This window comes from Euwallacea fornicatus, chromosome 16 (assembly GCF_040115645.1).
Source record: "Euwallacea fornicatus isolate EFF26 chromosome 16, ASM4011564v1, whole genome shotgun sequence".
Classification (NCBI taxonomy): Eukaryota; Metazoa; Arthropoda; class Insecta; order Coleoptera; family Curculionidae; genus Euwallacea; species Euwallacea fornicatus.
Window position 1 is genome coordinate 3,593,584 of NC_089556.1, and position 14,476 is coordinate 3,608,059.

The 14,476-nt window shown below is 38.5% G+C and overlaps 2 protein-coding genes across 2 annotated transcripts; one reads left to right on the top strand and one right to left on the bottom strand.

Annotated features, from left to right (window-relative positions):
• Positions 1–4,436: 4,436 nt before the first annotated feature.
• LOC136343916 (uncharacterized) lies at positions 4,437–4,995 on the top strand. Its single transcript, XM_066290923.1, has 2 exons — positions 4,437–4,581; positions 4,673–4,995. Exons 1-2 carry the CDS (start codon positions 4,570–4,572, stop codon positions 4,889–4,891), a joined length of 231 nt encoding a protein of 76 aa, XP_066147020.1. The 5' UTR covers positions 4,437–4,569; the 3' UTR covers positions 4,892–4,995.
• A 1,849-nt stretch (positions 4,996–6,844) lies between these two features.
• Positions 6,845–9,339, bottom strand: LOC136343904 (serine/threonine-protein kinase WNK2-like). The gene is made up of 4 exons (XM_066290907.1): positions 8,399–9,339; positions 8,100–8,344; positions 7,813–8,051; positions 6,845–7,763 (listed from the first exon to the last, which is right to left on the bottom strand). Exons 1-4 carry the CDS (start codon positions 8,411–8,413, stop codon positions 6,976–6,978), a joined length of 1,287 nt encoding a protein of 428 aa, XP_066147004.1. The 5' UTR covers positions 8,414–9,339; the 3' UTR covers positions 6,845–6,975.
• Between the last annotated feature and the right edge of the window lie 5,137 nt (positions 9,340–14,476).

Below are 14,476 nucleotides of genomic sequence, written 5' to 3' on the forward strand. Positions count from 1 at the left end.
ACTTTTCTTCAAATGAAAGCAGTAAATTAACGTTTACCGCAAATCATCATTTTGTGGTACGAAATTCGACATTTTTGGCACAGTGAAATAATATATTGTTATTTGTTCAAGGACTTGATTTGTACTAAATATGTTTGTCAGTTTGCTTACCAACCAAGCAAATAAAAAAAAGATTTGTTTACAACAAATGCCCTATATCGAGACATTTGTATCCTGACGCTCACTTCATACCAGTATACTTGGTATTTCATCCGTGTCTTCACCACTCCTTTTTTGGATTTTTCCCCTCCTCATTGGTTTTTGTACCAAGATTACGTATTTTTCTCCGAATTTCACCTTCACTTACTTTAAATTTTTCGGCTGTGACTCTAAAGGCTTTTTGTTCCCTTACCCTATCCCTGTTTGCTTTTGATTTGATTTGTCACAACTCGGGAAGTTCTTCAAATGAGCTTATCACTGCAGAAGTCTCTCCCTTCGACCCAGCACGTGTTTCCTCCATATCTGCCCTTTTCACTTGCAGGGAAATTCCAACAACTCCGAATTAAATATTTATCCTCGAAGGCGCTCTCCCAACTCGTTTAGACCTGCAATTAATTTTTTCCGCAATCGCTTGCAACGAATTTAATTATTTGTTAGGAGAGCACTCTCAGGCAATGTTTACATGGTACAGTTCATTGGAAAGTACTTTCAGATAGAGACTTGTGATAGTTTTACTTGTTCGCGTAATCTACGCTTTATGACGTGCATCGATTTTAGCAGTGGACCACCTATTGCTTGGTATGGCGGCTGCTGGCGGCAAAGGGAGATCGGAGGTGAAATGTCCACCGAGTAGGTCAACAGCGTGCTAGACCTGGTGAATTCTTTCTTTTATATCAGCAACTTAAAGGATAGTCTGATCGATATTACGAACGCTTAAGAATTGCCCAGTTTATGTTTAATTACATTTTGCGGCTTATTGAACCGTGAATTATCCATCAGCGCGGAAGAAAAATTAGTAGTACCACTCAGGTAGCAAGGAAGAATCTCTAATTAAAAAGAATGCCCTCACTAAAAAAAAAAAACTTATTATGTCTTATTGTGTGAGAATGCACTATTCTTACATAGGTACAGCAGGGGCATAATAATAATACACTCAAATTCGATTATAACGAACTAATGTGTATTGAAAAGACGGCCCTCAAGAATTGATTAGGGTGGTTTTGGGGAATTTTTTTGTCGGGATGATCTCGACGTTGGGGAATCCTCGTGTAATCAATTGCAGTCGCTGTTTTGGGTTTTGGACAACAAGAGGAAGTTGTAGATCAAGATGACGAAGAAGACGTTCCATTGCCAGAAAAGCGTGATAATCTTGATCTAGAAGGGTGTGCTAGAATGGATAAAAATTTGCTAACAAACCGATTTCCGGCAAGTTGTATGGGTATATTGAAAGGTATTCTCTTGTTAAAAACCAAGTGCAAAATAAAATAACTAACTACTTTACAGTACAAAATAATTAGTATATCTATATGTAGTTGCAATATGATGTACTTCATCGATCTAACATAGGTGCAAATAAAAGAGAAGTATCCTTCTTGCCTTTGTTTTTCTTTTCACTGGTATGTAAATCTTAACTAGGTACATACAAAATAAATATATATATACAGGGTGTTTCCTAACTACGTGTAAAAAATTTAAAGGCGCAATCCTCGACTGATTTTGAGTCAAAAATGTCAAATAAACATATGTCCGCAAATGCCTTGTTTCCAAGATACAGGGTGTTGACTGAAAGACGTTGAAAAAGGTTTTAAAGGTTTCTGAAGGTTTGGTGGTATTTGCTAACTTGTTTATTGTTAGTTAGTTGTTTGCTACTTAAACTACTATAAACAAGATAGTCAATGTTATTTTGGTGTTTTACTCTCTAAAGTGAAAGAATTTAGTTCTGTGTCCCAAAAATCAGATTATACCTCAGTTTTGAAAATTTTTCAAATGCCTAATTACACTAATCAAGGAATGGCCAATATGGTTTTTGTTTACGGCCTTGTTGATGGTAAGTGTTTCGCAGCGAGGCGCATTTACATGGAAACGTTTCCAAACCACCAAGCTCCCAACCACCAAACCTTTAAAAACCTCTTTCAACGTCTTTGTGACATTTCAACACCCTGTATCTTGGAAACAAGGCATTTGCGGACACATGTTTATTAGACATTTTTGACTCAAAATCAGTCGAGGATTACGCCTTTCAATTTTTTACACGTAGTTAGGAAACACCCTGTATATATAGAGTGTGCACATGAAGTATGGAAGAAATTCAATTAAAAATCCGGTGTTTGATTTTTGAGAAACCGCTGAGATGTATCGATTCTTATTTTTCAATGCGGTTTTTTATGCCAAATGCATGTCCATAGGGTGACCCGAAAACTAGTTACGACCATCAGCTTCGTTTTTTCTAATAGAAAAAATTATTTTTATTTCATTTCTGGATTCTATATCGAATTCTAAGTATATTGTATGCAACGTGCCTTAGACCTTAACTCAAAAGTTATCGAGAAATTTACGTCTGAACGTATCAGTGACCAAAACGGTGATTACGGCAACTATCAATAGATTTTCAGGAAACATAATATTTAATAAGTAAGAACAATAAGTATTTACTAAATTAAATGTTCAAATTGAAATCCTTTTTGTGTCTGGCAGAGTTCCAAACGGTGAATAAATCCATGCTGAACCATATTTATTTTTCTGGACTAATATTAACGCATTCTCTTCTGATTTTAGTTTTTAAGCCGTCGATCGTATCAGGTATAGTTTCGTACTCAACATTTTTAGATGACCCCAGTAAAATAGTTTAAATAATTGAGATCCGGAGACCTTGGTGGCCATTCAATATATCCACGCCTGAATAATTGCTAAAATAAGTAATAAAATTTGTCGGTAACTATTGAGTTTAGATATAGGACATGTTGCATAAAATATATTTAAAATTCAATGCAAAATTAAAAAATGAAACAAAAAATAAGTATTTCTCTTTGAAAAAATGAAGTTGGTGGTCGTAACGTGTTTTTGGGTCATCCTGTATACATGCATTTACCATAAAAAAAAACTGCAACAAAAAAGAAAAACCGACGTGATCCAGCGTTTTTCCAAAAAGCGAACACTTGATTTTTTATTGACTTTATTTCATGCTTTATGTACACACTGTGTATTTGAACAAATAAGAATTGTTAAGGCGAATATAATAAATATGAATATGTATGTACATATTAACTGAAATTAGTTATAACGAACGCCCGGTTATAGCGACAAAATCTCTGGTCCCCTCGTGTTCTCAATATCCGAGTTTGACTGTATTAACAAATTAGAGATTCGAACTAAAGTGAGGAAATAATAATTATTTGCGGAAATGGGGCACAGCTGGTTGAGCCTGCTTCCCGTGTAGAGGAGCGGGAGCTAGGAAGAGCCAATCATTCCATACTGGAATTTCTGCAAAAAACGCTCGTCACTCTATTTTTTCACATTTTTGCTATTACATCATCGCCCACGTCATTTAAAGGCCAGAAACTCGTTTTTGTTTTTTATTATTGGGAGACCCTGTAGATCTTTATTGCACTACTAAAGGAACCATCTACTAGTAGATTCTGAGGCTGAAAATGGCGACCTTCGGAAGATACCGAGAGCACTGATGTCGCCGCACAGGGAACCTTCGAGGTATTTCGACGTACAAAAATTCATCAGCGCTTCACCCCTTTCAGGGTCCTTCTCTGATATGAAAGGAAGCTGCGGTCCGGGTGCACCTTGGTCGTTGCGGCTTTCCTTATTCCCATCTTGGGCCCCCAATTTCTACCATCGCAAATGCAAACAAATCCTAAAATTAAATAAAACGATCGTTCATTTTGCCATTCCGACGTTTACATTGCATGTTTCCTCTACCTTCGAACAAGTTATGAATCTAATTTATGAAATAATCGATTGCTCCCAAACTGGGGCCCTTACGGCAGTGGTTGACACGCGACAGTTTACTGCACTCTGACTAAGACCCCGTCTAGTTCCTGCAATGGCAAGAAGTTTCGAGGAAAAATTGCGGATATTATTGGACAAGCTTAAGGTAAGAAAAACATTTCTTTAAATGGTAAATGATGAAATAAAATTCTTCTAGGAAACAGATGCTACATTGTCGGTGTGCATAGTTCTTTTGCAGCAGTATTTAAGGCAGGAACAAGTCAAAGACACCACGTCGGTGAGTCGAATTGAAATCATGTAAATGGCTGAAATATAGAATGTCTTAACAATCTCTTCCTATGACATTTCGATATACCACAATGTTTTTTCGTTTATATTAAATTAAGCACTTTATATAACTGTATCAATTGCAATTCGCGTCTATGTGTAGAAGAACGATACTGGTTACGCGCTTAAAGTTCTTTCACCATGTCAGGCGGAACCCGAGCCGCGTTTTTCGCGTAAAAAATACGTTTGTTTCTTCACCCACCACCCATAATGGTGCACATATAAAGTCCCATCGGAGCTCTTTGGGAGCACACTACACCAGGTTCTCTTCTAGTGTGCTTTAGTTCTTCATAACACAACTCAAAAATGAAAACCCTGGTAAGTACATTCTTTCATAATCTATAACTTTGCAGTAGAACTTGCGTTTTTTTTTATCTACCAGTAGCGCATAATCTTACTTCGATTCTAGATCGCTTTCTTCGCCCTTGTGGCCCTCGCCTTCGCCTACCCCGGCGGCGGACATGGCGGTGACTATGCCACCCCCATCATCCACGGCCATCCAGTAGTTACCAAAGTGTTCGAAGGCCCCGGACTTGGCTATTTCCACAACTATGCTCCCAAAATCGATGGACCCCTCGTCACCAGAGGATTCGGACCCCACATCTACGGCCATGGACATGGACATTAGGACCCCAGGCGCGTCGAAACAGTCACAGAGTGTTGTAGTTATTTTTAAATCATTTTACTTGTTGTGATGATCTTAGGTTTAATAAATTATTATTTTTTTATTAATTTTTTTGTCGTTTTTGATGGTCTGAAGTACCTCTCTATTTAGTTGCAGTTTGCAGGCTTCTGGAGGATTTTTCACGTGGTGAAGAGGTTTACAACAGCGCTTTATTAGGTTGGCAGTTTTTTCGCATAAAACGTGCTTTAGTTGAAAATGCTTTTTAAAGAGACTTTGCTGAGCTTCGCTCTATCGCTCTTCTTCCCACATTTCATATCGAGTATTATTATTATTTTTTTAATTTCGTATAAATCTTTATTAATGCGACATTCAGGTTCGAAATACTACAACTTTTTTTTTAATTTTAAGGAGTTTTAAATTGTATTTTGGCATTTCAAGCACTCTGCAAAGCGGTAACAAGCCAGAGTTCTTTTGTTTTCGAATAGTCGCCGCCCCCAGACGCGCGTTACAACCTGTCAAACTGCGATCCATGTTGCCGGACGCTCCAAGTTGTTTTTCGCTTGTTTTTTCGTTACTTTATTACCTGTATTGTTCATTAATTTGAGGATATATTCTTTGAAAAATACGCTCATAAAAAAATAACGTCGTTCACTCAATAAATGTAAATAATGTAAAAATAATACGACTCGAAAAAATGAAGCTTAAATGGCTTAAGCTCATCATCCACAATCGCTCTCAGTAAAGTAACTGCGCATCTCATTTCAGGAATCGACGTTACTGAATGGGCTGCTTTCCAATACACGTAAAACGCAATGTTGCAAGTGACAACTAGTCCTCGCTCTTTTGTTTTCCACTATGTAGTTGAGGCTACGTATCCTGTCAAAGTGTGACCACGTTGCCAAACTATGTGAATCATATGCAAATTTCGGTAAATTTGAAAATAACACGTTTTTTACACTATAAGTTTTAACAAAAATACACAAGAACACTTATGCCAATAATAATGTCGTGAAACTTCGATAAAATTTTTTCCATCTTTTAACAATTTTACCTACAACAATTTACAGGTCCTCCTCGGTTATTGGAGGTTTTTTGCTGGTATATTCTACGAAACAGATGATTAAAATCAGACCACTCAAAACCATGCGTTTTGGTCAGATTGCGGCCAACATGACTTCCTCATCCCAATTTCTTTCGGTTACCTTTCAAGCCGAAATTAAGCTTTAAACGTATAATTTCACACTTAACGACTTGCAATCCGCCTGAGTTAATCCTTTGTCAAGTTTCAATTGACTTTTTTCGTTTTATTCATAATTTAGCATTTATAGATACTGTTACTAAATGGCTACATATTATGACACGCTTGTTTCGAGTCCCTGCTGAATGATTTGCTATTTAATTTGTACTCTGACTTAGTTGGAGTCTAAATACATGTAGTTAAGACAGAGGAAAATCTGCAACTTTTGCCGGATAACGAAACAGCACCAAATTACTATAATTAGGCAGCAAAGGAATTACGACTACCATTAAAAGATTACGAAATGGATATTTAACCGACACAAGAATAATTAGTTCAATGATTTTATTACTGACCGTAACGAGTCGCACACAAAGCACTTATAGTTTTTACCATCGACCCTCTTATTTGGACCACAATAATCGGAATAAAAATCAAAAGCAGTGTGCATTTTGTGTGAAATTCTTCTTAATTTAAGCAATACTTTAATTCGAGCAATTGTGATTAGCTAGATTGTACAATAACCCATTTCGGCCCGTCGACTCGCCAGATTTAAAGCCCATTTACTTTTCACTCGAGGCCGGCTTATAGGTTAGATTATAGGATTGTCGTGTATATACGTTTGATTTTTTAGTACAATCTAATTTCGTAATTTCGAAATCGCAAACACAGCCGAGGGAGTCGGAATTAGAGTAATGTAGCGTGTACAGAAATAAGGCGCGTGGGAGGGTTTTGCAACAAAATTAGTTTATTTAAAAAAATACAGACCATTTGACTAGAATAAACTACAAAACAGCTAAAATATTAAAGCTAACTTCAACAATAAATTACGAGCGTTTGACAGTCCCACCTACTTGTGATAAGGGGCTTCTAATTGCTGCGAAGGCCTGAAGGCTTCCTCTCCCGCCCAACTCCCGTGCTGGGGCAAATGGTACGGGATTTGAAGGTCTGTCTGCCCAGGCTGAATCACATTGCTTTGGTCGTAATTTAACACTCCTGGTTCCCCTTCCAAGGGCAACTGACCCTGAGGAATGTCTTGATACTCTTGAATCGCCTGAAGCTGCTGTTGGAACTGATGAGGCAATTGCTGTTCCTGTCCCAAAAATTGCTGCCGATGTTCATGAGGTAAAGCCTGTTGAGGCACGAAACCATGGGCGGGATGCTCGAAAGGCAACGCTTGTGGTTGCGGCAGCACGTGCTGGTGAGGAACGAAAGTTGGTTGTGGAATAACAGGCAAAGCCCCAGCAAAAGGCAGGTAGTTCCTAGTCCCGTGGTATTCTACTGAGAATGCTGGGTGAGGAAGGACTGTGGTTGGTGCCACTGGTGCAGGAGCTAATGGCAAGGGTGCAGATACAGGAACGGGCGGAGGTGCCACTGGAGCTACATGAATGTGAGGAGGAGCCACTGCTGCCACATGAATTGGAGGAGGAGCCACTGAGGCCACATGAATTGCAGGGGGAGCCACCCCATGGAGATGATGTACGAGCGGGGCTTGTTTGAGAACAGGAGTGAGGAAGCGAGATCCAAGTGGTAGGACCCCAAGATTTGGCCTGGTGACTTCAAAGAGCACCGGGGCTGGCCTCAATGGTTCCACTGGATGAACGTGATCGACATGAGCGAACGTATCGTAATGCCCTCCTAAACGTGTCTTTTCAATTTAAAAACAAATTGGATAAAGGTTCCTTACCGTGAGGAATACTTATCTGATGTCCCTGATGCAGATGCGCCCCCACAGGAATCGCAGGCTGTAAATGTACATGTCCGGGTCTTAAATGCAGGTGATCCACATGGGGTACCGGATTGTTATGGAGTACATCCACGTGATTTTCGGGTTTCACCACTTCGACGACAGGCTTCACCGGGGAGTCAATAGGCTTCCAACCTCCAGGCGCTTTTAAACTGAAGTGAACCTTCGGCTTAATATACCTGCGGACACCAAATAGACCCTTTTCTCTAAACGACGAAGAGACCTACCTGTATCCTCCGATCAAGGAAGGTTTAAAGGCCACAGGTCTCACTATTGAAGGGCGATAGCCCACTATCGAAGGGTTAACGACTACGCGTTTGACATAGGAAGCAGAATTGCCAATGCATTTATTTAGGGCCGCACATATAGTTCTCTTGTCTTGGACGTTGGTGCTGAAATCTTGATCGGGGTCCTGCAGGGGATCCAGTGAAATATCTGCTGCAGCAGCCGATAGGGTCAAAGCTAGTATTAGCTAGAAGCCACGAGTGAAATTAGGCTCGTCCTGAAGGGCCGTGGCGGAACTTACTAGATGATAATCCATGGCGAAGAACTCGGAAAGCGGGATTCACTAGAAGAGACACTATCACAATAGCACCATCACCTACACCACTCAAGCGCGGACAAAGTCGAAAAACTCACTTTCTTTTTGTTTTTATACGAAAGTATTTGGCGAGGACGAGGGTAGATTGTTAATTAGGCTTAAAACATAATCTAAATCTATTAATATTAATGCGTATGCGAGGTGCGAGTTTGCACTTGAAGAAAGTTTTTACCCATTTTGGGTGAATTTTTTGCTTGGCAAAAATGGTCGCATAGGGAGTCGTGCATGTCTGGGGTTGAATCTAATTTCTAATTTTGCTACAGCTCCTTTTCAGCCATAACCGGATCATTGTGGTTTAACACCCCTGCGGTTTCCATCTAGGTCTAGGTATTCATATTCCATAAACTTCCATAGCGAAATGCCTCTATCTCCTTCATCGAACACCGTGACTTTTTTAAGAAACAGAAAGAAAGGGAAAGTTATCGCGTATTCATGACCAGATATTTCCCGGGCCGTTAGTGGCGCTCTACTTATTGCGTCACTATAACAATTCTCGGTTTCTCTGGGTCAGATTACACTTTTAGTAGCAGTTTTGCAATGCGAGTACAGAGTGTCCGAGATAAGGAGGGCCACTACGAAATCTTGGAAACTGTAAGAGTTGCAGATTTGGTTAAATGGGAGAGAAGTTGCGTAGGCAACGGCCTAAGGGAATGGCGTTTGGAAGTCTCCGAAACATATCGTGGTTTTTGAGACACCTTGAACAAATTCGATTTTTCGATTTTAGATATTATTTTTTTCCGGTGTTAATGTTGGACCTATGCCAAAGCCGACGGCAGTTCTCCACGGCGATTCTTAACGCCTAACATGGCAATATCAGTTTTTTAATCCGACGTTTCGTCTCTGCGAGACCATCACCAATTTCATTTTTTTTAAGATACAGTCCGTATGTTCTGACATCAGATTGTGAAAGCCCTGTTTGTTCTGGATTCAAAGATATTTAACACTTCATCGTTTCACTGCATTTTAGTCTTTTTTTCGGCCTCAATCAGGAAAGTTCCTACTACGGGCTTGGACATACTTTTTTAATTTTCAAGAACGAACAATTCATTATATCAACAAAGTCAAAAAATTAGTGTTTGCCATTTAGGTGTATTCGTTTTTTGCGGTTTTTTTTTTAATTTTAGGTCTTCTACTAACTTAATTTCATTTGTTCTTTCTCTATTCTATAAAATTTATTTACTAGACTATTGTTAAACACCTAAATGACATAAACTGTTAATTGGTACGGCTAATTGTTTATTCTCTAAAGTTGAAAAACTTTGCACAGATTCTTAATAGGAATTTTCTTGATTAAGGCTAAAAAGAGATTAAAACGCAATTAAACCATGAAGCGTTATGCGGTGTTGAGTTCGGAATAAAAAGGGCTTTCAGAATCTAATATCAGAACATACGGACTGTATTAAAAAAAAATGAAGTTGATGATATCTCGCAGAGGTTAAACGTCGGATTAAAAAACCGACAATGCCACGTTAAACGGCATTAAGGGTTGCTGTGGAAAAGAGCCATCGGTTCAGGTACAAGTCCAGTACTAATGCCAGAAAAAACAATTTTTTAGTACATATCTCAAAAACCAAAATTGCTTCGGGCATCTTCAAACGGCATTTTCTCAGGTTTTGATTACGCGACTTTTTTCTCACTTAACCAAAATTAAATCTCTTGCCGTTTCCCAGATCCCTATAGCGGCCCTCCCTATCTCGGACACTCTGTATGTTACACTGACGAATGTCAACACGTCTATTAAATAATAAGCAGGCAAAATCGATAACTTCTCACAGCAATTTCCTTATACGCTCCAAAGTCACTCATTCTGCAATATTAATTACATATATTCGTTAAATATCGAAACACCTTATTCGGACGATTATGTCCTAATTGGCCCCCTTATTAATCATTGATCTTCTATTGCAGCGAGGCTTCTTTAATCAAGTGGAAACTGATGGGGTTTTAATTAAAATCGTTCTAAAATGGAACGGTTTGCGTGTGTATTGCCAAACAGTTAAATTCTGATTATTTAATGCTCCGATGCGGATGGGCGTTATTAAGTTTTAATTAAGGGCAAAACCTTGGCAACTCAGAGATCAACATTCAGGGAACTTCGAGTGGAAAATATCGTGAAGTTCCCTTCGGGGAGCTGTTTTTAAGATTAGCGGACGCACTGCGGACGTTAAAAACGTATCTAAAATTTTTTTTCCCACGTCCCTACTGCATGGATGGAGAGAAAATGAGAATACAGTGAGAGTCGAACGGAACAACGGCGAGGGGACCGAGTAAAAAGTGTCGTTATGTCCAGCCGTTGTTACATCGAGATTTATTTGTTTTTTTTTTGAAGACGAAAGAAACATGAAAAAACACAAACATTTCACTAAAAAAAAATTAAAAACTATAACAGATAAATAATAAAATGTAAATAATTTAATACAACTTCTATATTATTTATATTTACATATGCATGGTAAAAACTCATTAGCTATTCAAATATTCTGTAATATTTGTTCGCTTTTTGCAACGTACGCTAATGCCAATCAATTAAATTTCTTTCTCTGTGGAGCCGATTTCATTCAGAAGCCGTTTGTCGCTGGAATAACTGCATAGCACAAAACTGTTCAGGGTCTTTACAGCTTCCACAGTTGACGGTGACTTAAAATCTTCACCGCCCTCAGGGCCTTCATCACTTTCATCACGGACTTCTTCAGTGGTGAATAACTCGGTTGCAGTTCGCTCTTTAGATAAAGCACCGGACGTTTCCAAGTGAAGGTCAGCATTTACGAAACCAGTCCACAATCCATCTGATAACGTAAGGTTTTTTTTTCATAGCAAGAGGCACGTCATCTTCTTTTTCAAAATTGTTATTTATCCTTCCTGTCGCCTCGACCAAAGGAAGATCGTCCCTCTTTCCAAAGTTATCAGCTACTGGTGCTAGTTGTGAACCTGCATGTCTAAACCGATTCATGATTGTTCGAGGTGATGGCCAGTTTCGTGCTTTAGGCGTCATTGGTGTTGCATCCAAAAGATTAACAGCACGCTCTTTGATTGGCTGATCGTGTCCAATAACACCCATCAGCTGGAGCTTTCTAAAATAATATTTCATTGATCTTATGATACCGTGGTCAACCAGCTACAAAACAGATGCGGTATTTAGTAGGATTCATAAAAGGTAAGGTTAACATTTTCTGAATTAAACAGTTTTGGATGCGCTGGACCACGTGGCCAAGCTACCAAGAGCAATAAAAAAAATTTCTATAATTCATCGGCCTAGCGTTGCAAAATTTTTATCAGCAGGTCATGTATCGTCCAGAATTTTTTCATTAGGCATTTAGGACACGGGTGAGGATTTAACATTCTTGACACGACAGACACATTTTTTTTTTCTATATTTATAGTAATTCCAATGTAAAGTCGACACTACAAGCTTTTAATTAGAAGTCCCGCAAAAAGAGACCGAAACTCATAAAAGGGTAGTGTTTCAGCAGTTTTACATTCAAATCGTAGAAAAACCACAATCATACAGAGTTTTGTCAAATATTTATATTAAAAAGGAATTTTCTGAGATTTGAGTATAAAGCCGCTAAAAGCGTTGCTATTTAAAATACCTCGGTCGCTTTTTGAATAACTTTTTAAAGAATGCCGGCAGTGTCGACTTCATACTACAATTATTATACCATACCCAGCCAGCAAACCTCCAAAAATTCCTTTTTTTGCGGACGTTAAAAGCGACTTTTTTACAATGGGATAAAAGCAAATTCAACCACAAGTTCGTCTAAGTCAAACAAAACCAAATTTGTCGTTGTAACTCACGTCGTTATCCGCCCTTTCATCGTTTTCACCTTCGAAAACCGCCATAAGGGCACCCAAATTATTTTCGCCTAGAAACCTCGAAAGTTTTTTCCACTCTTTCCTATTTTCGACTATCGGTCTTGATATCGAGGATTCGCTTTAGCTCGTTTTTAGCCTATGACTCTTGCCTCCGATGCGCCACTGGCAAGTATGAGTTAACGGGGTCTTGTACAGGGAAATTGAAGCCACAAAATTGCTTGATTCGAGCCATGCGAAAGCAGTGGCGTAGCTTGCCGCCCCGAAAAGTTAAGCATTTTTTCAAATTAAACCATTTCAGGCGTAACACTTTTTACCCATTTTGGCATCCCCGATCGCCTCCAGTTCAGCACAGAATCTTATGCGCAATGTGTAAAAAAAATTTTCTATTCGCAAAAGAAAATGGCGGAATTTCTCTCTAAAAATAGCTGAGTAATTTTACAAATTAAGTTTTGGGTTTCATTTTGGCCCGTTTTTATATTTTTTTGAATCTATGGTTGGTGCACCATTTGGCCCGCCCTGAATCTTATCATTAACATGATTCAAAAGTTCATCCCCTTCCGAGAGGGGCGCCAAAAAAACTTTTTTTCCCATGTTTTTACCTCTGCTTAAATAGTTTTTAGTGCAATTTAAGTTGAGACTGTTTGCTTAGAAAGCCATCTGACATGTTTTTTTTTTAAGCAAACCTAGTGAGGCAGTAGCGCTCATTTTTACCTTTGATGCGACTTTCAAAATCTCAATTTAATCTAGTTTGAACCAGAAAATTAGCAATTTCAGTTTAACAGATAAAAAGTTTTGGCTTAAATTTAAGCTATAGTGGAAGAAGTAAAAGTCTATTATGTAGATATAAATACCTTCTCGCACAATTTTGCATGTCGTAAGTGCTTAGATTAAAGCTTTAACTTAGAAGAAAAAAATATGTTGCTTCTATAAACGAAAACCTCTCAATATTCACATTAATTAACAATCACATTATGTCACTTCTAGAAATTGCAGACCATTATCGCATTTAGTAGGGGAGACTGGCGGGTGCAGTCCCCTACCTTTGACGGCCCATTGCATAAATTCTGTAAAACGTACAGTTTATAGCATTCATCTGAATGCTTGAAACACACTCGGATAGGCGCGTTCTTGAAGTATCGAAAAAGAGTACTTGTATTGCGCTAAAAATTGCTACAGGGTCAGAGAAAAGAGACCATGGTATGCTTAAAACTATTTCTCTCCAAGTTTCACCTAAAATTCATAAGTTCACATGATTTTTTGTAAATCTGACACCACTGCTTCTTATTAAAAAAATTTAGAAGTGTAAACCAGAAATCGTTATCCTAAATAAATCATTTTGATTTTCGTTATATCATCGTTTCCCAGAGTCCTCCAAAAAAACACCGACCGGCGCCCAATATGTAGAACACTCTCTATACTTTCCGATTTAAATCAGACCGGTCAACAACTCATTTATCTCTGAACTTGCAATGCAATTTCGAAAATCTTGCATTATTCTTCAGCTAATTACAGGATGAGGGCGAACAGACGAAGGTCCCGATCACCAACTTCGATATTCTCGGACCTCAATTTCGAGAAGATTTTGCTTCTACTCTGTATAAACGGATAGTAACACTATTCAACTTGCGGGCTGGGAGTGGTGCGGATTGGTTGGTGATATCACAAGATGCGGAACCTTGTAAAAAATTCTTTAGGTTTTTGTCCTATGAAGGACCAAGGAACCTCAGGCACACAGACTCATTAACGTGGAGTTACTGATCTGAGAGAGAAGCAGTAAAGAAAAAGTTACTACGAGCATTAAGAAGTCAAACGACAAAAAAAGACCTACAAAACAAGTTAAACGTTAATTATGGAAAATTTCTTACGTAGGTCATTACTGGCACGTATGTTTACATAATGGACCACTGACAATTTTTTTAATTTACGTAAATTAAAAAATATATATAAAAAATTGCTTTACAAAACTATAAAAAAAAACGACATAATTAAGACTTAACAGGGCCATCACACCACCCTACGAGGTCTCCGCTAGCCATTTTTAACTATCCTGAGGTACTATATGGTACTTTGAAATGCTAAACTAATGACAACGATGTCTCAAATCAAAAACAAAGGAATTAGGACATGACAGTTTTAAGTGATTCGCTTTGGGTAGAACTACGAATCCTTTGCTGCCAAGTGGTTTGCGGT

What these genes read in the sequence shown, in the direction of transcription:
- LOC136343904 (XM_066290907.1), bottom strand. An exon ending in TCCTTGATCGGAGGATACAG is followed by an intron (nt 8,052 to 8,099) that starts GTAGGTCTCTTC and finishes TGGTGTCCGCAG; the next exon opens with GTATATTAAGCCGAAGGTTC. An exon ending in TCAGATAAGTATTCCTCACG is followed by an intron (nt 7,764 to 7,812) that starts GTAAGGAACCTT and finishes AGACACGTTTAG; the next exon opens with GAGGGCATTACGATACGTTC.